General features: G+C 58.6%; 8 protein-coding genes across 8 annotated transcripts; 3 read left to right on the plus strand and 5 right to left on the minus strand.

Annotated features, from left to right (window-relative positions):
• Positions 1-122: 122 nt before the first annotated feature.
• PLICBS_000478 (40S ribosomal protein eS17) lies at positions 123-739 on the minus strand (the record flags this gene model as incomplete). Its single annotated transcript, XM_018318518.2, has 3 exons — positions 123-218; positions 287-487; positions 593-739. 3 exons carry the CDS (start codon positions 737-739, stop codon positions 123-125), a joined length of 444 nt encoding a protein of 147 aa, XP_018184043.1.
• A 375-nt stretch (positions 740-1,114) lies between these two features.
• Positions 1,115-2,509, minus strand: PLICBS_000479 (mitochondrial 37S ribosomal protein bS1m; the record flags this gene model as incomplete). Its single annotated transcript, XM_018318517.2, has 1 exon — positions 1,115-2,509. The coding sequence occupies one exon, from the start codon at positions 2,507-2,509 to the stop codon at positions 1,115-1,117; it is 1,395 nt and encodes a 464-aa protein (XP_018184042.1).
• A 344-nt stretch (positions 2,510-2,853) lies between these two features.
• PLICBS_000480 (uncharacterized protein) lies at positions 2,854-4,187 on the plus strand (the record flags this gene model as incomplete). The annotated part of the gene is made up of 3 exons (XM_018318516.2): positions 2,854-2,913; positions 2,970-3,193; positions 3,272-4,187. 3 exons carry the CDS (start codon positions 2,854-2,856, stop codon positions 4,185-4,187), a joined length of 1,200 nt encoding a protein of 399 aa, XP_018184041.1.
• A 154-nt stretch (positions 4,188-4,341) lies between these two features.
• PLICBS_000481 (uncharacterized protein) lies at positions 4,342-5,477 on the minus strand (the record flags this gene model as incomplete). Its single annotated transcript, XM_018318515.1, has 4 exons — positions 4,342-4,601; positions 4,668-4,774; positions 4,844-5,102; positions 5,156-5,477. 4 exons carry the CDS (start codon positions 5,475-5,477, stop codon positions 4,342-4,344), a joined length of 948 nt encoding a protein of 315 aa, XP_018184040.1.
• Positions 5,478-7,366: 1,889 nt separating this feature from the next.
• Positions 7,367-10,912, plus strand: PLICBS_000482 (uncharacterized protein; the record flags this gene model as incomplete). Its single annotated transcript, XM_065599609.1, has 1 exon — positions 7,367-10,912. One exon carries the CDS (start codon positions 7,367-7,369, stop codon positions 10,910-10,912), a length of 3,546 nt encoding a protein of 1,181 aa, XP_065455681.1.
• Positions 10,913-11,278: 366 nt separating this feature from the next.
• Positions 11,279-12,331, minus strand: PLICBS_000483 (histidinolphosphatase; the record flags this gene model as incomplete). The annotated part of the gene is made up of 2 exons (XM_018318512.2): positions 11,279-12,070; positions 12,170-12,331. The coding sequence occupies 2 exons, from the start codon at positions 12,329-12,331 to the stop codon at positions 11,279-11,281; spliced, it is 954 nt and encodes a 317-aa protein (XP_018184037.2).
• Positions 12,332-14,208: 1,877 nt separating this feature from the next.
• Positions 14,209-19,047, minus strand: PLICBS_000484 (uncharacterized protein; the record flags this gene model as incomplete). The annotated part of the gene is made up of 1 exon (XM_018318511.2): positions 14,209-19,047. The coding sequence occupies one exon, from the start codon at positions 19,045-19,047 to the stop codon at positions 14,209-14,211; it is 4,839 nt and encodes a 1,612-aa protein (XP_018184036.2).
• A 1,927-nt stretch (positions 19,048-20,974) lies between these two features.
• PLICBS_000485 (uncharacterized protein) lies at positions 20,975-21,859 on the plus strand (the record flags this gene model as incomplete). Its single annotated transcript, XM_018318510.2, has 2 exons — positions 20,975-21,269; positions 21,450-21,859. The coding sequence occupies 2 exons, from the start codon at positions 20,975-20,977 to the stop codon at positions 21,857-21,859; spliced, it is 705 nt and encodes a 234-aa protein (XP_018184035.2).
• Between the last annotated feature and the right edge of the window lie 2,619 nt (positions 21,860-24,478).

Below are 24,478 nucleotides of genomic sequence, written 5' to 3' on the forward strand. Positions count from 1 at the left end.
GACACCTTGTGGGGAAGGAAGATCTTTCTTTGAGATCTAAGCACTCACTACCGTCCAGAGACGCCAAGTCGCAAAAACCCTGTAAAATGCTAACCCAACAGCCCACAATAAGAATTCGCTTTTTAGTCGCGGGGACGACGGTCGCCGAACCGGCGGGGACCGCGCTCGACAACCTGAGTCTGGGTGACGGCAACGACGTTGACGGGGATGGAGTCGAACTAGAGGCGTGAGCGTTAGCAGGACTGCCCTCGATCGAGCTGTTGCGACAATGCAGGGGTTGACATACGCCGAGGTGCTTGAGCAGGTCCTTGGTCTCGCCGTCGACGTCCAGCTGGCCGTTCTCCGAGTTCTGGGTGAAGTCCAGGGCGGAGACCTCGGGGACGTACTGGTCCTTGCGCTCACGCTCCTCCTCCTGAAGCTTGAAGGAGATGCCACGGACGGGGCCACGCTGAATACGCTTCATCAGGTGGGTGGTGTAGCCAGCAATCTGCGCAAAAAAAAATCCCAGTCAGCAATTCCGTCGTATAATTCTCTCGCCCGTCGCTTCTCGTCGAAGCCCGGGCTCGAAAGACTCTGCGCGTCGCGTGCTAACCTTGTTGCGGAGGCGCTTGGAGGCAATGATGGCAATCTCATCGCAGATGCGCTTGTTGGTCTCGAAGTCGAGGGTCAAGCGGGGGTAGTACCGCTCGATGATGACCTTGGCGGACTTCTTGACGGTCTTGGTACGAACGCGACCCATTTTGGCGGTATTGGACTGGTGGTTGTCGGTGGGCGATGGGTTGTTGAACAGTCGCTCGTGAGATCCAGCAGGCCAGGAAAATTGGTGGTTTGCACAGTAGTGGGGAATTGACGATTAGGGCTTGCAAAAAAGTTGCTCACGGGACTGGTCACATGACGCGTAGAGGCGGACCGGCGATCTTGATCAGTGGATCTTCCGCTTACCTAATACATTCGGACAGAATGCTCCGGAGCATCAGTTTAAGTCACCAGGGACTTTCGCGATTGACATGATTTGGTTGATTCTACTTTACAGAGATATTTTGGTACACGACGCGGCTGACACGCCGTCGATATACAACGCTTCGCAGGTCTTCAGTTGTCCGAGGGCATCATCCTACTGCTCCGCCGGCTTCGAGCCTTCCAAGATCTCATCCGCCACTCGTTCCATTCGCTTCTCGCCAGCCTTGTTGCCGGGTCTTTGGGCTTGTTGTCTGGGAACGACTCGCTTCGTGGAGCTGTCGTGGTAGATGCTGGACACGCCCTTGTTCTCCTTGGCAATGACTTGCGCCTCGGGATGGGTCTCGCGGAGCTGCAGCACGACCTTTCCGCTCGGGTCAACGCTAGCAGTCTGCGGCTCAACATATGCCTTGGCGCCGCCGAACGTCGTAGTATCGAGGTGCATGATGCCATTGAGCATCGTCTTGTTGGCCGCGGTGCGTCCTCTGCCGTGTCGGATGTTGAACTCGTTGTCGCCAGGCGGCGCATCGGCGACGAAACCGCCAACACCGAGCTTGGCCGGGGCCGGGCCAACTCTGGGGTACACCACACGAGCCAGCGCCGGCGTGCGCTTGGCCTGTGGGCCGTAGACGGGGTGGTTCTCCATGAAGGAATTTGTCCGCAAGTAGCTGATACCCGCCGAGGGGTGGCTTGGTGGCGGGCCCGACTTGCCATAAGGGCTCTCTGGAGCGGCGTTGTCCTGCTTGGACCAGAAGGACTGGATGAAGCCCACGGGTTGTCCAAGGGGTGCCAGGTCCAGGAACTTGGAAACGAGCGCGTACAAGGTGACGCGGTCGTTGCGCAGCGTCCGCAGGTAGTCTGTGAACTGCTCTTCTGTGATGTCCTTGGCTTCCACCTTGGTCGGCGCGGCCTTTCCTTGCTCCAGCGCCAGGTTGTTCTGTCGCGTCGTGATGTCCTCTGCCAGCTTGTCCTTGAGCAGCGACCGGAACTGGGCGCGCTTCGGTCGGACCTTCTTGTCCAGGTACTCGATGAAGTCGCCTTCCGTCATGCGGGCCAGCCAGGGGCCCTGAAACTTCCATCTCCGGTCGTCCGCCCGGCTTCGCTGGAAATCGGTAAAGTCCATGTCCTCCTCAAACACCGACTTGAACCACAGATCGGATCGTGATGAGCTTTTCCGATCGCTACTCTTGGGGACGGAGAGCGCGACGCGGAGCTCTTGGAACTTCTCGAGGGACAGGGAATGGTCGGCGGCGGAGGCAAAGTCGGTCACGTTTTCGACCGAGTCGACCTGCTTGATGCGGATCAGGGGCGTCGAAGTGGCCATTGTCGACTTGAGGGGGAACGGTCGCTTGTAACCCCAATCGCCCTTTTCGCGCGACGACAGCGGCGACGTGATTGACTGGTGCTGCGGGTACTGTCTCGTCATCGTGGACGACTTGTGATCGCCAATGTGCAGGTTCGTCGACGGCGGCTCGGGAAGCGGTTTCGGTACTGAGAACAGACGGGACGTCCTCAGCAGAGCCCCTCCGGGCGAAACAGCACGGCCCCCCATTGTGACAGTCGGCGTTGATGGGGAGGCTCAATGCCTTGGTGTTTGGTTGGCAGCGAGGACGATCGTGCTGGTCGTCTGCGACGCGGCGAGGAAATTTCGGGGGAGGTCGACGGAGCTGGCAATTGGTGAGCTCGGAATGGCAGGTCGGCCAGCCGGGGATGAGCCGGCGCGCTGGCAACGCCAGCAAAACAGGGGTCCACTGAATTTGCCCAGGCACACGACCTACCCTGAAGCATCAGCCTTCTGAGCCAGAACTGAAAGGAAGACTTCAGTGGCGAGCTGTTCGCCGTGAGGGTTTCGCATCGGGGCATTGGAGTCGGCAGAGAATGTTTGGAATCAAAAAGATGGCCTCCAATATTTCTTCGTCTCCAGCCCTCACCTTTGAGCTCATCGCTCGTTGCTCAGTGAGTACTCACTTGAGTGCCCCAGCTATGGCAAACGATTCTGACACCTGGGCCAGACAACAAGAGCCCGAGCATCCACAGTCACGCTCCCCCATGGCCCGGTGCAACTGCCCATGTTCATGCCTGTTGCGACTCAGGCGTCGCTAAAAGGCATCACACCCCAGCAGCTCGAAGAGACGGGCTGTCGACTATGCCTGAACAACACATACCACTTGGGCCTCAAGCCCGGCCAGGAGGTCTTGGACGCGGTTGGGGGAGCGCACAAGCTTCAAGGCTGGAAGTACAATATACTCACAGACAGTGGAGGGCAAGTGACACTGTGACTATGAATGGTACATCGACTGACAACGGCGTGCAGTTTCCAGATGGTCAGCCTGCTCAAGCTGGCCAAGATCACAGAAGAGGGCGTGCGGTTTCTGAGTCCACACGATGGCTCGCCGATGCTGCTGACCCCCGAGCACTCCATCTCTCTACAAAACACAATCGGCAGCGACATCATTATGCAGCTCGACGATGTGTTGGTTACGACGTCTCCCGATGCGGCACGAATGCGTGAGGCCATGGAGCGCAGTGTGCGATGGCTGGACCGGTGTATCGCGGCGCACAAGAACCCCGATCGCCAGAACCTATTCTGCATCATTCAAGGCGGACTTGACCTCGAAATGCGGCGGGAATGCACCCGAGAGATGCTGGCGCGAGACACGCCCGGCATCGCCATCGGCGGACTCAGCGGAGGCGAGGCCAAGGCGGACTACTGTCGTGTTGTCGCGACGTGTACGGCCCTGCTCCCGGATCTCAAGCCGCGATACGTCATGGGCATTGGCTATCCCGAGGACCTGGTGGTGAGCGTCGCTCTGGGAGCGGACATGTTCGACTGCGTGTGGCCCACGCGGACGGCGCGGTTCGGCAACGCCGTCACCAAAATGGGCGTGCTCAACATCCGCAACTCGAAGTACGCAAACGACTTTGGCCCGATCGAGCCGGGCTGCGGGTGCATGTGCTGCCGGACGGGAGATGGTGGCATGGGCATCACACGGGCTTATGTGCACCACAACGCGTCCAAGGAGACGGTTGCGGCGCACCTGCTGACGATACACAACGTGTGGTACCAGCTCAACCTCATGAGGGAGGTGCGGCAGTCCATCATCGAGGACAGGTTCCCGGCGTACATACGCGACTTCTTTGCGGGGCTGTACGAGAGCAAGACGGAATACCCTGCATGGGCGGTCGAGGCATTGCAAGGCGTTGGCGTGGACTTGACGGTAGACGCATAGACATGGAACAAGCGTACTAAATTCATGGGTATTTAAGAAGGAGTATATCCATGCTATGTGCTCACTGGGCTATATGCGCTCGCTAGTGTCCGTGGAATCATGGTTCAAGAAGAGTCGAGTATGACAACGAAGTCTAAACTCAACCTCGTTGGTCTTATAAGGCAACCGCGACGAGGGCGGCGACAACCAGGCCGGCAGCCGAGCCGACCCGCAGGCCTGCCGCAGCACCGGTCGTCGTCGTCGGGGCCGCAGTGGTAGTCGTCGGGGTGGTCTGGGGGTTGCTCGTGGCAGGAGCATCTGTACTGGTCGTCTGCGCGTCAGTAGCGGTTGTGGTGGCCTCGTTGGTTGCGAGTGTCGAGGTAGAGAAGCAGGCATTGCTGAAGTTCTGGCAAAAGCCGGCAAACGTTTTGGCAACTGCGTCGGGTCAGAACACTCAATCTAGGCTGATAGAACAGTGTCAGTGTCCGAAGAGGTTCGTACCAGTGTAGATGCTGTTGGGGCCGCTGGCCTTGGCCCAGTCGCGGCAGGTCTGGGCGTACTTGTCGAGCTGGTCGGTCCACGTCGCCTCGCCGCGGAGAGTGACACAGCTACACATGGTCAGTCAATATGGCGCATAATAACGCGGCGATATTGGGTCAGGGGGGCCATAGACGCACCAGTAGCAAGGTGCTTGTTCGCCATAGGGCGCGTTTGCGAAACCGGGAACGTTCTTCGAGCAAGACTCGTAGAGCCCGAACATGGAGCTGCATGCTGGGGCAACATTTCCGAGGCCGCCAGAGCTCGTGACGAGAACGGTGCCGGTTGCCCCGGACGAGACAGAGGTCGGGATATCGGTGACGGAGGCCACCGTTGCTGCGCCGGAGGTGCCACCGCAGTTGTTGCCAACGCGGCAGAGGGAAGCGAGGTTCGCATATGCTGGAACCGTATCAGTTTCTGCGCTCGTTGACTTGTCTAAGACGGATACCGACCAGAGTACTGGCTAGTTTGGTCCGGGATTTCGGAGGACAGGTAGGCGGCGCAAGACGAGTACGCCCCGGCGACTGGGTTCCCAGAGTCGCAGCAGGCGCACCTTGCGAGGGCGAGGGGCTCGGCTGTCTTGACGCCCGTGAGACCACCGGCTGAGCTCACGCATATGTCGAGCTTGGCGCTGGCCAGACGACAGGCCGAATAGCCCGCGTCGGTAGGGTTGAGGGCATTAACGGCGTTGTCGAGCACGGGCAGAGTGATGTGCTCGATGGCGGCGGCAGCGCCAACGAGGGCGGCTCCGGGGAGCAGCAGAAGTTGCTTCATTGCGAGTCGTGTAAGCGAAAGACTAGTCGCTCGCGATGACAATCGGTGCTTCTGGCGGATGAAGCTGTCTCACGACTCCTTCACGTCACACGGACACACACACGGCAAGAAGAGCAAGAGAGGCATCGCGGGCCGCGAGCGGGAATTTCGGGGGCCAGACAGGCAATTTATCGATCCCGCGGTGTGCCTATTCCCGCTGGGCGGTCGAGGCTTGGCCTGGCCGCCGGCCGACGGGCCCATGACAGCACTCATTATTAGCCTGCTGGCTGGACGAGGGTGAGATTTCCGTTCGAGGCAGGACAAGGGTCTCGGTGGCGCTTGGGGAAGCAGCCTATGCTCTGACATTATAGGTGGGCGGCCCAACGGGCAGAGCCGTCCATGCTGGCGGACGTGGCGCCATGCCCGGAGCGCTGTAGCGCGTGCGGCTGAGCGGGGGGCAGCTACATCTGCAGGCTTCGAGGCTGCGATAGCTGCTGCGCGGTGGGCGGCTTGGGCTGCTGGGGCTATCATCATCAGGCGTGCACGCGCGTGCGGGTTGCAATGGGGTGGCGGAGGAGGCTGGCGGGAACGAGGCGGCTCGGCGCGGATTGTGTTGCTGCAATAGAAGTCCATGTAGGTGGTGGTGTTGAGAACTTGAGAGACGTGGCACAGAGACAAGTTACAACCCCAGGTTAAATTGCACTCAACTGGGCCCGGGGCAGCCTGCAGGGCTCATGGCCACAAGCGCTGCAACTGGTCCGCGTGTCTTATTGCGCAGTTTCGCGACGTTACTTTTGGTCCCTTCAGGTCGTGAAGAACGGGACGCTTCAGCTTCTTGCCGACAGCCCTGGAGACCGACGTCTGTTCCACAACCAAGCGCCGACAGGAGGAGGGGTCGCCCAATATTGATTTTCCTGGAGAGCTGAGCCACTGGGGCAGCCTGCTGGTCGGGGCTCTGGGGAGCCTTGGGAGCCCAGCGCGCCCGAGATGTGGAGCCTGCTCGGAGCCCCGGCGTGGATTCTGCTGGTGTCACTGACATGCCAACGGGAACCTGGAATGGAGAGAGCACCAGCAGACCGCCTGCAGATGGGACGGACCCCTCCTGCCCACCCGCAGTGGACAGCCGGCCGTGCGGCAGCCTACCTACAGGTGGGGGCGCGGACATGCCAACCCGATGACCGCAACAGAGCCTCATGCGTCATCGTGCAACGGTGACGAAGAGGGGACATTCCGCGTTTACGTAGGACATGTGTACCTCGCAGTATGCATCGCCTGACAGAGTCAACATCATGTTGACGTGTACAACCAATTTCCAAGTGACTTGTGCACCTCTTGAGTATCCCGGATTAGCAGCTACCGTACCTACGAGCTTAGACGCCGCCGTTGAGCCGCCGCCGCCGCCTCCAGGTCTCAGGCGCTGTTATTCAGTGGAGCGCCAGCGCCGACCCACGCTGAGGCTTCGGTCCAGGAACAACAGATCCGTGAGACGAGTATCATCATGCTGGAAGAAGCTCACCAGCTCATGCAAAGCAAAACGTTCGAAACGCACCAGTTAGTCTGATCGGGCATGCATGGCACACCACCAACAAAGTCCTTGTTGACACCCCAGAACAACAGTTCCATCACGTGCTGACGCACCGGGCCACGCGCCCACACGCCCCTCCAAGACCCAAGACGCGCTCTGGCGGCCCCAGGGCCCTGCGCTGCACCCAGCCAGGGTACTTTAATCAAAATACCCAAGGCACGGAGCAGCTCCGTCATAACAAACACACCACATCCCAGCTCCTTTTCCCGTGACCTTTCCCGCGCCGCCGCTCGCACGTCCACGTCCAAGCCCGTTGCTCCCCGAGTCCGATTGCAGACCGGTTTCCCTTGCCAGCAAGTCCTCATCTCATGACTCGGGCATCCCCATGTCGCAACCGAAACAATCGGCGCCGCCGCCGCGACAATCGACCGGCTCCGCGCCCGTGGCCGGCATGACTGCCAACGGCGACGATGACACCGGCCTCACGCAGTCGCTGAGCCAGCTTTCTCTGGCTGGTCAGCCGCCGCCCGCCAAGTCTCCCCAGATCAAGACGACGCCTGCGCCCCTCAAACCGCCGTCGCGACGTTCGTCCAGCACCGCGACCTCTCCTCGACCCCGACTTCCGTCCCGCAGCCCCTCGAATGGACGCGAGTCCCGAGCCTCACGCGCAGGCACGCCGCCTCTCCTCAGGAAGGCGTCGCTGAATTCGCTTCATTCCCTCAACGGCTCCAGCACCGCACGACCTGCGTCACGCCGGTCCAGCTCCTCGCACTTCACCCCTGGGCTGAATAAGACGGGGCACATAGGCGCAAACGTGCCGGAAGAAGAGGAGAGGGAGCCCGTAACGGCAAATTCGGTCGCCAGAGACTACTTCAAGGCTGAGCTCGCTGCTCATCACGGCGAAGCGCGAACGCGACAGACCGAGACCATTGTCATTCTCAACGACGCCGTGTATGGCCACAGATTCTCGCGACCCCGAACCTCTCGCAGCGCCCTGAGCACCATTGTCGAGCGACCCGAGAGAATCAAGGCTGGAGTGTTGGGTATCTCGACAGCCTACGTGCACCTGGGTGGACGACATAGCGAGGGAACACTCCCCATTGACCCTAAGAGAGACGTGCATGGTGTACCTGGCATCCCCTTTCGCATCCGAAAGACTACAAGGCGCTTACCGCTGGCGTCGCCGGCAGTCACTAATGTCCATGGAACCAAGTGGATGGACGAGCTCAAGCTCATGTGCGACTCGGCCGAGGCCAAGTTGGCCATGGGTGGAAGGGAGCTGCAGCGACCTGTCATGCCGCGGGGCCCAGACGAGGGCCCGCCCCAAAAGCTTCACGAAGGCGACCTCTATTTATGCTCCGAGTCCCTGAATGCTATCGAAGGAGCGTTGGGGGCGGTCTGTGAGGCTGTCGATACGGTCTTCACGACGGACTACCGGAGGGCCTTTGTGGGCGTGAGGCCGCCGGGACACCACTGCTCCGCCTCGCACCCCTCGGGATTCTGCTGGGTCAACAATGTACACGTTGGAATTATGCACGGAGTGCTCACGCAAGGCATGACGCACGCAGCTATCATCGACTTTGACCTACACCACGGCGACGGCTCCCAGTCCATCACTTGGCAGCACAACACGCGTGCGGTATCGGCGACCAAGAATGCGTCTCCGTGGAAGAAGACCTCGATAGGCTACTTTAGCCTCCACGACATCAACTCGTATCCTTGCGAGATGGGTGACGAGGAAAAGGTCAAAAACGCCAGTCTTTGCATCGACAATGCACACGGCCAGACAATCTGGAACGTCCACCTGCAGTCATGGAAGACGGAGCAGGATTTCTGGGCATTGTACGAGTCTAAATACATGGTGTTGCTGGACAAGACGCGCAACTATCTCAAGAACCAAGCCGAGCGGCTCACTGCGCTGGGACAGACCCCGAAGGCGGCCATTTTCTTCTCCGCCGGCTTTGATGCCAGCGAGTGGGAAAGCGCCGGCATGCAGCGCCATCAGGTCAACGTGCCAACTGAGTTCTATGCCAGGTTATCGCAGGACGTGGTCAGGCTGGCAGCCGAGGAAGGCTTACACGTGGATGGCAGAGTCATCAGCGTGCTCGAGGGCGGCTACAGCGACAGAGCAATTTCATCTGGCGTCCTCAGCCATTTGAGCGGACTCGTAGGCGACCAAGCGCCCGGGAAGCACTTCCAAGACTCGCCCGGACTCGGCAGCGAGATGGGTCAGCGAATTGGCGTCATCGAAGATGGACCGCAAGTCGCGACGACCCGACCTCTCGCGTCGACACACTTGTACGATCCGCTCTGGTGGGCCAGCGGCGAGCTGGACAAGTTGGAGCGTCTCACCGAACCCCCCTCGCCTCCTCGCAAGCCACGCAACACAGCGCAACCGACGTACTCGTCGCCCACCCAGGCGTCGACAGCCAGAGTTGTCGACCCAGTTCGGATGCGGCGCAGTCTATCCGGGGTTTCCACGAGGGTCATCGAGCGCCCACCGTCGCCCCCGCCCCCAGAAGTCCCCTGGGTTATTGCAGCTCAGGAGCTCTGCAAGTTGCTCATACCTTCAGAGCGTCAGACGGATAGCTGCAAGCCGGAGGACTTGAATGCGGAGGCGACAAAGGCTCGGCGGGACCGCGCGTCGAATCTGATGGGCCTACCGCCGCCTCCTGACCCCCCGAGCCGGCCTGGATCGCGAATGGCTCTGCGTGAGCGAAAGGCCAGGGCCATCGGCCCAATCGACGAAGAAACAAACGAGCAACTTCCCAAGACTCGTCGCAGAAATGGTGCAACACCGGTAGCATCACCAGAAAAAGTATACCACCCTCCTGGTGGACAGGCAATGCCAAGTGCTAACCAAAGACACTCAAAGCCTTCCACTCGCAGTACACCATCACGTCAGAATGGCGGCCAACCAGCCAGGAGGGCCAGCCGGCGCCTTAGTGGAGCGTCGTCCGTGGTCAGTCCGGCGTATGAGGAACCACCGCCACTGCCTGGCAGCGACGGCAGTGCAAGTCGACCTCCGTCTGCTGTGAGCTCTCGAACCGAGAGCAGTGGAAAGCTTGCCGTGAAGAAGACCCGGCCGGCAGCTCCGCGAAAAGAAGCGGCACCTAGGGCTCGGAGCCCAAGGAAGGCTTCGACGCCGGCTCGCAAGAAAGCACCAGCCTCTGCGACTCAGACGCCTCAGCGACCGTCGACCGCACCTGGTCCGGTCCCCAGCGACGGGTCGGGGATGGACAACATCACGACGGGCATGAAAAAGATCAAGATCAACTTGATCACTCAAGCGCAAAAGGAGGCCAGAGAGCGCGCTCGAATCGACACAGAGAAAGCCTCGAAGGCTGCTGGGGCACCGGAAACACCTGTCGCAAAGGTAGAAGAACCATCGACAACTCCCAGCGTTGAGACCTTGCCTCAGTTGCCGGCCTTGACGCAGGCTGGTGACTCCCCCACGCAGCCCGCGGCTCTTGGGTCGTCACTGGCACCAGAGCCACCGTCCTCCTCAACCGGACCGCAAACTCCAATCGACGAGCCTTACACATCCGTTCTGGCGACGGCAGAGCCGCGTCAAGTGCCACTTCCAGCTAGCAGCCCGGCCTTGAACGACTCCACGTCGCAGCCGGCAACGGACACCAGCGACTTTTTCATCTCGTACCAGCCCGAGGGGCCGGCTCCCGTCGCCGTCTCGCAGCAAGAGCCCCTGACATGGCTGCCACCGACGTTGGGCACGCCCGCGGCCGGCACACCCGCGGCGACGCCGAGTCCGCAGAAGAAGCAAAACGGCCTGTTCCATTACAAGTCTGGTATCCCTTTTGCGCCGCGGCCAGCGACAGGCACGCCGAAGCCCGAGGTGGGCACGTACAGCGGCAAGAGCGAAGCCTCCAAGCATTCGTCGGTGTGGGACTATCCAGAGACGCCCAAGAAATAGAAGAGGCATGTCGCATGTTATGTGAGCAGGCCTCGTGAGTTTGGTTGGCGTTTTGGGAACATGGAAATATGTTTGCGGACGTCCTTGGTGCCTCGGCGTAGGCTGGATGTCTTGCCATCTATTTGCGCGCCGCTTTGGCTGTATGATACCCTTGTAATTGACCCCCTGTGTATAATGTCTATCCAGATGGAGAATACCGTCCCCTGTCGGGCGCCCCGCCTCCCCTCGTCTCGTCTAATCGCAGTAGTCCCGTCTGCGCATGCAAGTGAGGGCAAAATTAGGTGTGGTGAGTGAGTGAGTGAGTGAGTGAGTGAGTGACCTGAGTAGATCGTGATGAGAATCGTTCAAGTCGCCCCGGTTCGTCGACTACTTGAAGAGCTGTGTAAACTCGCGCAGCGGCACGGCCGTCTCGTCGAGCGTGTGGGTTCCTGTGCCCTTACCACCGGCGTCGCCGCCGAGGGCCGGTTGCGGCCGCCGGCGAAAGGTCCAGACGTGCTCGACGCCGAGGCTCTCGAGGTAGGCCGCGCCGCGGGCGTAGTTTGTGGCGACGTGGGCAATGCCGTGGCTGTCATCGGACATGGTGAACTTGCCGCCCATTTTGAGCCATTCCTCGGCAATGGCGCGGCAAGGATACGGCTCGGCAAGCCCCTTGCGCAGAGCCGCCGTATTGCACTCCAGCCAGCCGCCCTGCTCCCTCACAATCTTCAGATTCCGCACCACACGCTCCCACACGCCCTTCCAAGCACGCACATCGCGCGCCGGATCCTCAGCGAGCAGCCGCACGAGGTCAAAGTGGCCCACGACGCGCGGCCGCAGCGCGAGCAGCATGTCGCGCTGCTGGTCGTAGTAGTCCTCCCAGAGGCTCTCCTCGCCGCGGGCCGGGTCCGAGGAGGCGGCGCGCGCGGCGGCGTACGCGGCGGGGCCGTAGTCGATGGGGTGGCCGTGGACGTGGTGCAGCGAGCCGATGAAGTAGTCGACGCGCGGGTCGGTGGCGAGGCGGAGCACGGCGGGCGCGTACGAGGGCCGGATGAACTCGGCCTCGAAGCCGATGAGGATGGAGATCTGCGCCGCGTACTTGGCCTGTAGGCGCTGGGCCTCGACGAGGTATGCGTCGTGCCGCGGGGGGAGCACGGCGAGGCTGGCTTGCGGGTCGTCGAGCTGGGGTTGTGTGAGTCAGTGACATGAGTTTTGAGCGTTGAGGTTGAGCGAAGTGAGGAGAGTCTTGAGCATCTTTCGTGTTGTCTTCACTGTGCTTACCTCCTCGGGATACAGGTCCCGCTCCTCGTACCGCGGCATGTGCTCGCTCAGCCCCATGGTCTTGAAGCCAATGGATATGGCATGCTGGATGATGGCCTCGAGCTGGTCAACGGCGTGGCCCGGGCAGAACTCGCCCGAGTGCGAGTGCATTGTGAAGGCCATGGCGGGCGTATGGAAGGAAGGGAGAGAGCCAAAGGAGGCTCAATTGGACGTTGCCCTTTCACTCTGCTGCCTGGGAAGGTGGAATCCGATACGGGGAGGTTTATAAAATGTAAGACCAAAAATAAAAAATCTCTATAATGTGGCGGTGATGCGCACATGCGAGGGTGGTGACGCTTATGGCGATGGCTGTGGCGCTCTGGAGTCAGTGCCATATTTTTTTTCTTTAATCCCACTCGGCCGCCCGCGGAGGGACCCCTCATGAGATCACCGCCCCCGTCCGCGCCGCCGCCGCCCCCAAGTCCGCTGTCAATCCACTGAATGGGCCCCGGGACCGCGCCGCGCTCGGTGCGCGCAACCCCCACAAATTGGGGATCCAGGGATGCGGATGCCTCGGCCGGGACTGCGTCACTAGCTGCCTTGGCTAGATACGTGCCCTTGGATCCTCGTACGTACGGGCGTGCAGGGTATTTTGTATGTATAGTATGGCGGACTTTCCACGCATGCGTGTACTACTGCTACGCGCAGAGAGTCGAGTGTCACATGAAGCCGGGCGCCGCCACTCGCAAAAAAACAACAGGCGGAGTTTGGGAGCCACTTGTGGTCGAGTTAGCATGCACGTGGGCTGGATGACGGCGCTGGATGAATCCGGAACCAGATAATACAGTACCCAAGAGTATTGGCTACCGGAGGTGGCCTGACGGGCAGTAATTATTCGCTAGGCGACTTATTTTGATGGGGTTTACCTTGTTCAATTTGGGCCACTTGGCTGCTCTCCTTACTACGGCCTCGGACCTCGCAGGAGGACCATCGTGAGTTCTGTGTAAGTGCTCCTCGGAGTAATGTGTCATTCGCCCCGAACAGAACGTTCCAGGAGACATATCTTCCGAGCCCTTGACTAGTTTAGTTTCTTGCTGCAATTGCCGTCGGAGCAAGGCCAACCGTGTAGTAGTTCTTGACCTGCTCAAGCCGACAGACAAGTCGTCCCCTTTACCACGCCCTCATCCGAGCTCATCCTCACCGGGATCTTACCCGCCACCCACGGCCAGGCCAACAGAGACCGACAACCCATATCCGCAACGCCTTCAACCCCGGCCACTCCACTTGTAGTATCCCGCCGTCCCGCCTCGACGCCGCCAATCCGGGGAAACAACAAGCCCAGGCGCTGCTACGCATGCCAAGCGACCCCAGAAAACCCCGCCCGTCACACCTGCATGATTCACCTCAGCTTGCAGTGCGCGCCAGAAAACAGCGAGGGCATCCCGCCTTCGTCTCAACGGCTGCGATACTTTTTACCGACCTTTGACCGCGAATCGACGTCTATATACCGAACACCAGCCGTGTCTCTCCGGTTCGACGTCAAAGGCGGCGCCCATGCATGCTACGCCGGTGCTTGAAGTGTCCGTGCCGTTCCCCTCACTGTCGTGCGAGCTCAGCGTGCAGGCAGTACGCGCATGTGCTTGTCAGCGACGTTGGGACGCCGTCACGCCTCGTCTTGGAAAGCTCTTTGGCCTTCGTATACTAAAGTGGCGCGACATGCAGATGTTGTTGCACCGTGGGAAATACCATGGTCAACGGATATGTACGGACGTTGAAAGGCGTCCGAGACAGGCATCCGGTGATATCTCGACTCCATGGCGTGCTGGCCAGCACCGTTATCGTTGCCCCATGGTGTTTCTTTATGAGCTACTCCTCTACATTCTCATCAGAGTTGTACTTGGCCGCACAGTCGTGCACAGGATTCATCATTCGCCGGTTTCGATCCTCATTAAGTTGAATCAATACTCATACACCAAAGACTGAGGCAACTATAAGACAAAATAACAGCGGCGTCTGAAGTGACTGAAAGCAGAAAACTCAAACGACTTGGGTATCAAGCCTCAGAAAAACTCCCAGATATTCTTCTTCCACCACGGCTTCTTGTGTACTTCCTCCCGTCTGTATCCTTCTTCCATCACGTCGTGCTGGCCAACAATAGTCAAAAACACTTCGTTGAGGGTGGTGGGGCTGACGCTATGATGAGCGATACCCAGGGCGTCCTTGTTCTCCTCAAGGACGATCAGAAGCTGTCCAATGGCACTGCCGGTGTCCTCGGCATCTGCGCCTGGGCGGCCACCCTTCCGTTTCTGCAATTCCCTGACCGATTCCGTCGGAATCGAGAAGCGCATTTGTCCGTGGAACGTCTCCTGCTCAACCTCGGCGCCCCGGAAGGTGCCCAGGATCCACGTCCGCACACGATCCATCTCTTCAGGTGTCGAGTGGGGTGCCGTCTTACTCACGAGATGGACGTGAAGGGTATCGCCAAAGCGGTGACGGAGAGAGTCGGTTGCACCCAGTGCAAGCATCCTCCGAGCCATGATGCCAGCTCGGTTCGCCAGTGCATCGGCCTCTTCCATGCTATGGGTCGTAAGCAGGATGGATCGGCCGGGGATAATAGTCTCGAGCGTTCGCCACATGATGCGTTTTGCGGCAGCGTCTAAACCTGATGACGGCTCGTCTAGTAGGATCACGGATGGGTTGCCAGTGAGCGCGATCGCGAGAGATAGCTTGCGCTTATTGCCGCCAGAGAGTGTGTGGGCCATGACATTTGTGTAGGCGCCCAAGCCGACAGCACGAACCACGGCGTCGACCTGATGCTTCACGTCGGCGATGCCCCTGATGCGTGCGAAGTGCTCTAGGTGCTCGGTCACAGTCATGGAGTCGATGGCGTCGAACTGGGGGCAGACACCAAGGTTCTGCCGGGCGAGCGGCCGGTTCTTAGAGACTGAAGCATTCTCGACGAACACGTCGCCGCCCCTCTTGCTGGTTGCGAGGTCGCCGCGGATGAGCGAAATGGTGGTGGACTTGCCCGCGCCGTTGGGGCCCAGAAGCGCAAAGACCTCGCCGTGTTCAACGCCAAAAGTGACATTGTCCACGGCAGTGTTGTTGCCGAACGCCTTGGTTAGATGGACAACGCGGAGGCCATCCTTTTGCCCCTCAGGACCGTCAACACGGTCCACCTCGTTCGCAATTTCCGGGTCGTCGACTTCGTTCGACTTCCTAGCCATCCCTGTGTTGAACTTGCCGCTTCCACTTTCGAACCACACGACGAGGCTGAAGAGAATAATGGCTTGCAACGAGAGGTAAAGAATCGGGCCACCAAATGCGGTGATAGCGCCGGGATATGCTCTGAGCTTGTCGCCGTCACACGAGGCCGAAAAAGTATTGAGGGCAACGAAGAAGGCTCGCACAAGGGAGCCGGTGGGAAATATGGTCGATATGACCCAATGTCCGATAAGAATGTTACGGTCTGCATCTGCGGCCGAGGAAAAGGTGAGAATGTAAAGGAAAGCGATCATATAGACAGCGAAACCGAGACCTTGCAGTACCGATGTGGCGGCGTATGTGGCGAGAGAGCTTCCCAAGAAGAGGGAGAAGAAGTAGGCCACGAGAATCGAAACCATCCCGTACAACATCAGCACGGGGAAAAGATAGCCAATGTTGTACCAAATGTCCGATGAAGCGGCAAATATGACGGTTACCAGAGCCATGGAGACGAGAATGATGGAAAAGTCAAAGATGAGATGGGCTGCCCACGTTGGTAGTGTGCGTGCACCACTTGAGTATTGCAGCCCCCTGACGTTCATGCGACGTTCGATGTTGGGATACAGCCCAAAAAGACCGGGGTAGATGGAACAAGCGAGGGCAAAGTACACGACGACCTGAAGAGCCTTGCCTGTTCCGGGTGCCACCGGGGAGTCGAAGATGGAGTACGTGGTAGCGATGGTCTTGTTGGCGAGCATGCTGTTCATCAAGTTCTGGGTTATAACCGCGGTGAGCATCGAGTACTTGTCGGCCTTGTATGCGACGGTTGGAAGGGCTCCAGAGCCACCCAGGAACCAGCCGCCTGGCGTCACATTCTTGCGGTTGTCCTCGATGAAGGACTTGAAGCCGTCCAAAGAGTCGACCAGTTTGACTGTGACGTTGCCGACAGAGGTTTCGCCGTTTCCATTGCCTGACCCAGAGCCGCCAGGTAGCAATGGCTTGAGAAGATTGAGAACGCTCGAGCTATCAAACTTGGACGACGGCCCACCAACAATCATGGCCGTGTTCACAAGCTCTTCAAAGTCGTCGTTCGAGTCCTGGCTGCTTTGTTCGCTCGGAAGACATCCCACTGCCCCTTCGTTTCTGACGAGGATCTGTGTAATGGCCGCAGCGATGATGGGGATCAAAAAGGCTGCGACGTACGGAATCCAGTTTGTCTTGAAGATGACGAGTCGCTTGCGAAGGAAGACCATGATTTGTTTAGCCCAGCCGATAGTACGGCCAGGAAGGAGGCCTTGAGCGGCTCCCTTGGAGCCACCATTCGGCAGTACGGTGTCCTCCGAGCCGAAAGGCGACTTTTCCTTTGCGAGAGGTGGTCGTCCAGCATTCTGAGCCGAGCCACCATACGCTGCCTCGTCTCTTACCTCTTCGGCCAAATTGAGGAAAACGTCTTCGATCGTGGGGCCAGAAAATCTGTACGGGATGTTCTCCGCTTCGAGTACTCGAATTACCTCTGCCGCCAGAGCTGACGTTGGAGCAACGTAGGTCATAGTGTTTGCTTCCATTTTGCAATCTACACCCACCACTTGGGGTGCATGTTGAATCTTGCGTGAATTGAGGACGTGGACACGGTAGCCCGCGCCGAAAGTATCCTTGAGCTGTGCCGATGAGCCCTCGGCTCGTAGTTTTCCCTTGGAAAGTATGGCGATATTGTCTGCAAGTAAGTCTGCTTCATCAAGGAAGTGTGTAGTCATGATGATTGTACGGCTGCCGCGTTCCGAAAGCAAAATGTCCCAAATTTTGCGTCGTGAGAGAGGGTCGATGCCCGAAGATACCTCGTCTACACAGCAGACAGCGCTGCCGCCTGTGAGCATCATTCCGAGCTGAAGTTTGCGCTTCTGTCCGCCGGAGAGTGTTTTAGACGGGGATTTGGCCTTTTGCCGCAGGCCAATAGCATCGATAAGTGCCATTGTTTCCTCTCGAGTTGCGTGTTTATGGGGTGATTTGAGCTGGTTGAACAAAGTGATGTGCTCTTCGACAGTGAGCTCGTCCCAAAGAACATTCTTCTGTGGCGCGATTCCTAGGCCGCCACTTGCATCGATGGAGACATTGCCACTAGTAAAGTTGCTGATGCCGGCGATAATGTCCAACGTGGTGCTTTTGCCGCTGCCGTTGGCACCAAGAAGTGCTAAAATCTGACCCTTCTTGGCCGTCAGAGTGAGGTTGTCGACAGCAACGACTTTGGGGCGTGGAGGCGAGACAAACGAAAACAGCCGACGAAGGAAACTGGGTTGATATATCTTGGTCATGTTCTCGACACGAACAACATCGGGCGCCGAAGCGCCAGATTGGCCTGCTTTAGACGGGCCGGAGCTGCGAACGCCAGTCGTGACGCCGTGAAATGTTCGTTCAAGGTAGGCTGCGAGTACTGGATACGCAAAGATATGCACCCCGAGGAAAACCCAGAGGACGATTCCAGGTAAATTCCACGGGCTCTCGGGAGGCGCGTTGAGTAGGTTGGTAGCCCTGCCGACTTGCTCGTATCGGGCGACGTACGTGATGAAGAAGACAAAGGTGCATGGGGTGAACAGCAAACTGAGAACGACAACGGGCCCAGTTCCAGGGTTTGTCAGTGCCTGGGCAATGATGCCCAGCACAATCCAGACGACTGCGGTAACAACTCCTGAGAGCTGTGCCTTCCGAAAGAATGACGCGCCTAGCAGGGACATTGAGGTGATGGCAATGCCACTCAGCAAGAAAAAGACGATGAGAACGCCAAAGTTTGTTTCCTTCCAGATCATGATGCGGCAGATGACGGCTGCAATAATCCAACCGGGCATGTACGTGACCATGAAGGCGTTGTGGTGAGAGATGAGGCGGGCAAACTGACGATGCCAGCCACGGGTGGCGGGCATCATGGCATCGATGAGCTGGGATAGACCCTTCTCGCGTTCCGTGGCTATTAGGCCAGGCATATGGTAGCAGACACCGATCAGAGCAATGAGAAAGGCAACGCTCAGATAGTTGATGAAGGATGATTGGTAGTCGCGACGAAGCTTCGCCTCGCGTTCATCTTCAGTATCGGCCGTGTACGGAAATTGTTGTGTCTTTGAGGGGAATGAGTCTCCTGCGATGGAGCGGTCGATCGCTTGCTGCAGCGGTAGAGCATAGAGCTGGGCGTCATTGTCGTCCGAGTCTACCTTGAAGTCGAGGCCTAGGCCACCGTCTGCGCGAAGGGTGTAATTCCAGATACCGCCATTGCCTTCGTCAGGGGACGAGTGAAAGACAACAGCGCCGAAGCATTTAGACGTCCCACGAATGGAGCTGCGGCAGACATAGCCGAGCTCGTCTTCTGACTCGAGTCTGCTCGCGTTCTTCCCAGCGCCCGTGACTATTTCCGCGACCGAGGATATGACACGCTCAATCTCGCCGCCCGCGTGGCCGTTGTTGACTAGGGCAACCGTGTTTCGTCCGCCTTCGGCGTTTCCAAGGGCATCTCCAAGAGATCGGATATCCTGTAGGTCGCCGAAGCCAAATTTCGAATTAGGTTGGTTGAACTGTCGACCCAGACCAAGGTAGACGGAGGCGACGACGGGCAGGATGAGGGCGCTGTACAGCGTCGTGGTGAAGTGGCGTGTGAGGATGATTTTGAGCGTCTTATTGGTGAGGGTGTTTGTTTGCCGGTAGAGGTCCATGGCGAGCAGCTGGAGGCCTATCTGGCCGTCAACGGACCTGAGCTTGCCTAATTCTCAGCGCGTTTGGTGATCGTAAAGCTAGGTGAGAAGAGTCGTCCCTTGGGCCGAAAGGCTGAGAGAGCGCGAGTTGGAAAGCAACGCTAACAGCAAAACATACGCAGACCATCAGAGCCATCAAAAACCGTCCTAGGAGTCTCATGGCTATATAAATCCTCCCGCCAGAATGCGCAATGACGACGCCCTGCTATTGTGGCCAAGACTTCACAAGCATCGCGCTGATGCCTTTTTACCCTTTTGGGCAATATGCAGCGCTGGCGATCATCCGGTGGGTCTCGTCGAAATGGCAGTGCTCGAGGCTGAACGAAACTGAAGAACGTCAGCGGGTCTGTGTGACGCAAAGCCACGAAGACATGCCGGAGGGATTTGGCAATGATGTTTGAGAAGTTACGGTTGTTTCGAGGCATTCACGCGCCTGTTGTTCACCATGAGTCGGCTTCACCGACACCTTTCCCTGCCAGATGATGGTGATGCGTCCCGCAGCCCAGATAGGGCTGAAGCACTCGGGTACGGGAGTCGCGCTCTCTGGTGCCGTACCCAAGCGAGGAGATGACCCCTGGCCATCCGACCCCGGTCGCGTGCCGGGACGGCGGCTGCAGGTAGGTCCTGGAGGGTCGAAAGGCACGCATACATAGGCTTTTCCAGCGCCGCATCAATACTGGTGTTTGAAGTCGTGCCGTCTTATTCGTTGGAGAATCGCAGGCAGTGCGGTGAAGTTGGACTGCGGACGGGAACCCGATGAATACGCCCTGCCCTGCCACCGCCCAGATCGAGCGCGATCGTCGTATTGGTCTGATCTCCTCCAAACACGCCGCTGCCAGGGGTCACCAGCGTCGGCAGGGCCTGACGTCGCGATAGCCGACAACGAGAGCCTGGCTCCACAACAGCGGTACGGCACTGAGAGTGACATGGCAGATGACTTCTCGTTCCAGACGTCGTCTGTGCGGACAATGTATCGCAGTCGACATCGCTGCACTGCCGGAACTGCCACATATCTACAGTTGAGACTCACAGCGTATACTGCGGCTGGAGGCCCTGAACTTCCGAAATGTCGCGTACGTGTGATCCGTGTCTACTCCCAATATCTCGGCTGCTTCAGGCACTATCTAGCGTCATTCAGGCCTGCTCTGCGTGCGCAATGTCAACGTTCCTACAAGCGTCTCAGAAGAGACCCGGCTCGAACGATGGACTGCGTGGTGACGATTGCCTTGGCCACGCGGTGCGCCACAGCGACGAGGACAATGCTCCCACAGGTCCGTGGTTGCTGCCATACCGTCGCGAGGCTCGCGATTCCAGCTGCTGAAAGCGTGGTGGGTTGAGCAGCGCTGCATTGTGCCGAGGCGGGTGACGCTTCGCTGCCTCTTGTACGTAATTCTGCGCGATGCCCAACTGGGTAATCTTCTGCGCTCGCTAATTGACTGCACCCTTGGTGCTGAATGGATCTGAGGCCCGCTATAATATTCATGCCGCAGGCGGAGCCGACAGTTGCGAAGCCCACTGTGGGGAAGCCGGTAGTGAAGGTGGACGGCAAGGATGGCCTGTGTGAAGCTCAAGACGTGTCCAGGGCGAGCTTGGTGACACGTCTTTCATCGACGTCTCCTAGAAAATCCGCCCCAACTTCTCATCAATTGAAGAGGCAGCTGCAACGGCAGTGCTCTTTCCTCCATGCTCGAGGTTGCGGGCCGGGGGCTGGAAAAACAAACTTGCGGCCCCGAGAGGCATCCGCCACGTCCAAACTATCGAGCCCGCTGCTTGAAGTCTGTCGCCAACAAGACGCCCGATGCATCCGCCCGCTCGATCATGATGAACTCGTCCGCTGCATCACCACCGCCTCGATGCACGCAGATAGCTTCTGTTGGCTAACGTAGCCATGTCGCCTGGAGCCATCAGTGATCATGGAGCTCCGACGCTCCCCTCGCCAGCCGAGATCAGGGCTCTGAACCGACTGCTCAACAACGTGCGCGGAGACAGCTACAGGCGACCCCCGCCCGTTCGAATACCTCCTCTAGGCTTGTTCGTCAGGTACGGAGCCGACGTCACCGTCACCGAAGCCATCACGCAAACCTGGGTTCGCGACCAGCTCCGAGGGCTTGTCACCGTGCCGGAAGTCTTTGGCTGGACGCAGGATGGTGGCCAGACCTTCATTTACATGTCGCTGATCGAGGGTACGCCTCTCAATCAGGCATGGCCACGCCTGTCGGATGAGGCCAGACGAGGTGTCTGCGGTGAGCTCCGACAAGCCGTAACGTCATGGAGGAGCCTTGAACAGGGAAGGCATGATCATTACGTTGGTACGCGATAGTCTTCGTTGTCGAGTCGACAGGCACTGATCCGTCAATTCGTAGGCAAGCTGAACAGACAGCCGCTCAACGACACGATTCTGAGCTACCGGCCCAAGCTGACCGGCCCGTTCCAAGGTGCCGAGGCTGTCCAGCAGCTACAGGAAGCTTGCGACATTCACATTGGCGCCGACGAGCAAACCGTCTTCACACATAACAGCCTCATTGCGCCTAACGTCCTTCTGTCTCCAGGACCGCGACCGCATGTAGCCGCTGTTGTTGGCTGGGGCCAAGCGGGATGGTACCCAGCGTACTGGGAGTTTTGCAAAGCCCGATATATGAGCGCGCATCCAATGCGTTGGAGTCGCCGTGCCCAGGAGGAGTGGCAATCCCAATATCTTCCTTCGATCATTGACCCTGTGGACGACGAAGTCTGCTGGCGCCCGTGGCTCGCCTTTGCGCTTTCCAACGCCTGAGGCGAATGCACATATACGACTTACTGGACCCGACCGCCGTCACACGTTGTTCGCTCAAGTCGGGCCACTGTGAATATGCTAACGGCCGAGCTCACGTCGCTTTCCTTGCTGCAATCAAGCATTGCGGCTATCATCTGTCCATATTGGCACTGCAAACAGGATGGTGTTTGTGATTTTTGGCACTGGGGAACTTTTTGTATATGCGCCGGTGTAGCTGGACGGGACTAGGATGAAGCCTTCATGGCCAAGAACATTGGTCAGTGTGTTTATACCTTGCCTTATTTAGTGTTTGCGTGTCTAAGCAGCTATATCGAAGTAGGTTTCTGAGTGGCCACCCAAGAAACCAGTCCTCTTCAATCTTGCCTAATGTCTTTTGTAAAGGAAGCATGCGATCCTTGACGACTGGCTACCACGAATCAATGACGTGCAAGCGATGGTCCTGGGAGGCTCAGCGCAGAGGTTGATGTTTTACATGATGGCGGCAGCCGCGGCTACGATTCCCTGAGCCGCATCTAGGAGAATTCTTTTCCGCGAGTCAAAATGCGAAGCTGCCTTGTGCAGTTACTGCCGCCGATCGCACCGCCAAACTGATGTGTTATTTACAGGGATTACAGCAGCAGGCGTGTTTGGTGATCGTATGCTCATTCAGCAAGGATACTCAGGCAGGGTTGAGAATGAGTGAGAGGGGGTGAGCCGAGGAACTTCCTGAGGATGTGAATCCCAGATAGCTCCGCTTGCCGCGCGTTGGTATAGTAGTTCAACTCCGCGCCTAGCTGCGACGAGTTGTCGCCACACATGTATGCAAGGGAACACCAGTTCCTGGTATCGAGTGGCAGATCAAGACCACTTTGGCATAGCAAATGCACCTCTCGTGCGCCACGAGCAGACTTGACAAGAGTGAAGAGGCGGGCGGCTCCTGTGACCTTGTCTGATCTTCTCAATGTGGTACCGATGCCCCTGTCGCCCCTGTCGCCCCTGAATCCTTCGGTGCACTAGAGGCAGGGACGATGGTATGCAAGTGGCACCTTCACCGCAGACACCTCTGAGCAGCATTGTTGCAATGATACTATGGCCCATGCGTGCAGTAGTTGATGCGTCCTAAAGCACGTCTTTGTGCATCTTGAGACTGGAAGGTCGGGAGTTGTCCGTGCACGTAGCCAGCCGAGCAGTCTTTCTGGGCCTGACAAGTCTGAACGAGCTTGTCGAAGCCTCATTAAAGTCGCTCAGGCGAGTGGTAACTGCATCGTACGACTTACACCGCTTGTATTGGTGCGCTTGACGGTCAACGTGCGCTAAGCTCAGGACCAGACTGAAGCCTCTCGCCCTCGCAGTGTTGGCGGACTGATTGATGTCAACGCACACCACGTGGCATCGATGCCGCCCCATGCGACGCGACGCCAAGAACAAATAGTCGCCCGTCCAGTCTTCCTCGGCCTGAAACCAAGATTGGCGGTCGGCATTTCTAGCCTCGCGTTGGAGGCTTCAGGTGCTACCCTGCTCGTCATGCCGCCTGCCAATCTCAATCCTTGTGCCCGATGGCGTCTCGGCGTCTCCGAGTGATAATCGCCCAATGTGTAGCATCGAATCCTCTGCATGTTTACATAGAGCTGCTCGCCCGCGAAGCTCGGGGTGCGAATGCGCGAGACCGCGAGCCCGCTGCCGACAAAACGCGGGCCATGCCGAGACCAAGAAGCGCGGGCCGCGGCTTGACCTGCGGCTGGGGAACAGACCATGCGGACTTGTGTGGCCACCACTCCCCTTCTCACAAGCCCCTGGGCTGAATGGGTACCGGATAGATGCCATGGTAGTTTCTTTTTCGTTGGACGATGCAAATGCTGGAATTGTTCGTCGGAGCTGGTGACCAATGGCGGTTGCTGCACCGCATCTCCGTATTTCCTATTTGGGTAATTGAAGCCCGAGATTCATAATGTCGGAAGCCTCACTCTTGCCGACTGTCGCTGCTTAGGAGTCTCGCCTGCCTGTTCACGATTTCCAAGCAAGCCATTTACGCGAAGAGAGCCTGGAGGGCTGGAATACAGTTCCTCTGCAGAGTTCCGCCCCGGGCCCGACCGTCCGCCAGTTTCGGCCGAGTCCAGGACACATCGGCGCCCGCAGCTTGACGTCGCACGAGCCCGTGAAGCTTGACAAGCCCCGGCGCGAATCCCTGCCGCCAACAAACATTGGGGCGTATGCCAGCCGTCGGACCTGAGAACAACGGGCGTGCTGATCGTGGAGTCGTCTGTGAAACGGCGGCAAGCGAAGTGGCTTCTTGGCTTCAATGTTTCTTTCTCCCGAAACGCCGGGCGTATGTGCGCGCAGCGGCGAGAGTCCGTACTTGTACGCCCTTTCTGTGAGACCGGGCTCCTGAGTAGGATCGACCCCGCTGCTGGCGAGAGCTGCTGCTGAACCGTAGGGCTGCTGGCCGCCCAGTGTTCCTGGTCGGGGTGCATCCCGCAACTGAGCTCTTTTCGCTTCAAATGTGGCGTGCTGATGTGCAGCGGCTCCGTTCAGCTTCAATGCCCTGGCCGGACTTTCTCAGGTCGTTGCCAATATGTACAGTACTTGTTCGACTCGAAAGGGCATTCCGATATGCAGAGGCAAGCCGGCCGGCGCCGCGAA

This window comes from Purpureocillium lilacinum (genome assembly GCF_023168085.1).
Source record: "Purpureocillium lilacinum CBS 284.36 DNA, scaffold_1, whole genome shotgun sequence".
Taxonomy (NCBI): Eukaryota; Fungi; Ascomycota; class Sordariomycetes; order Hypocreales; family Ophiocordycipitaceae; genus Purpureocillium; species Purpureocillium lilacinum.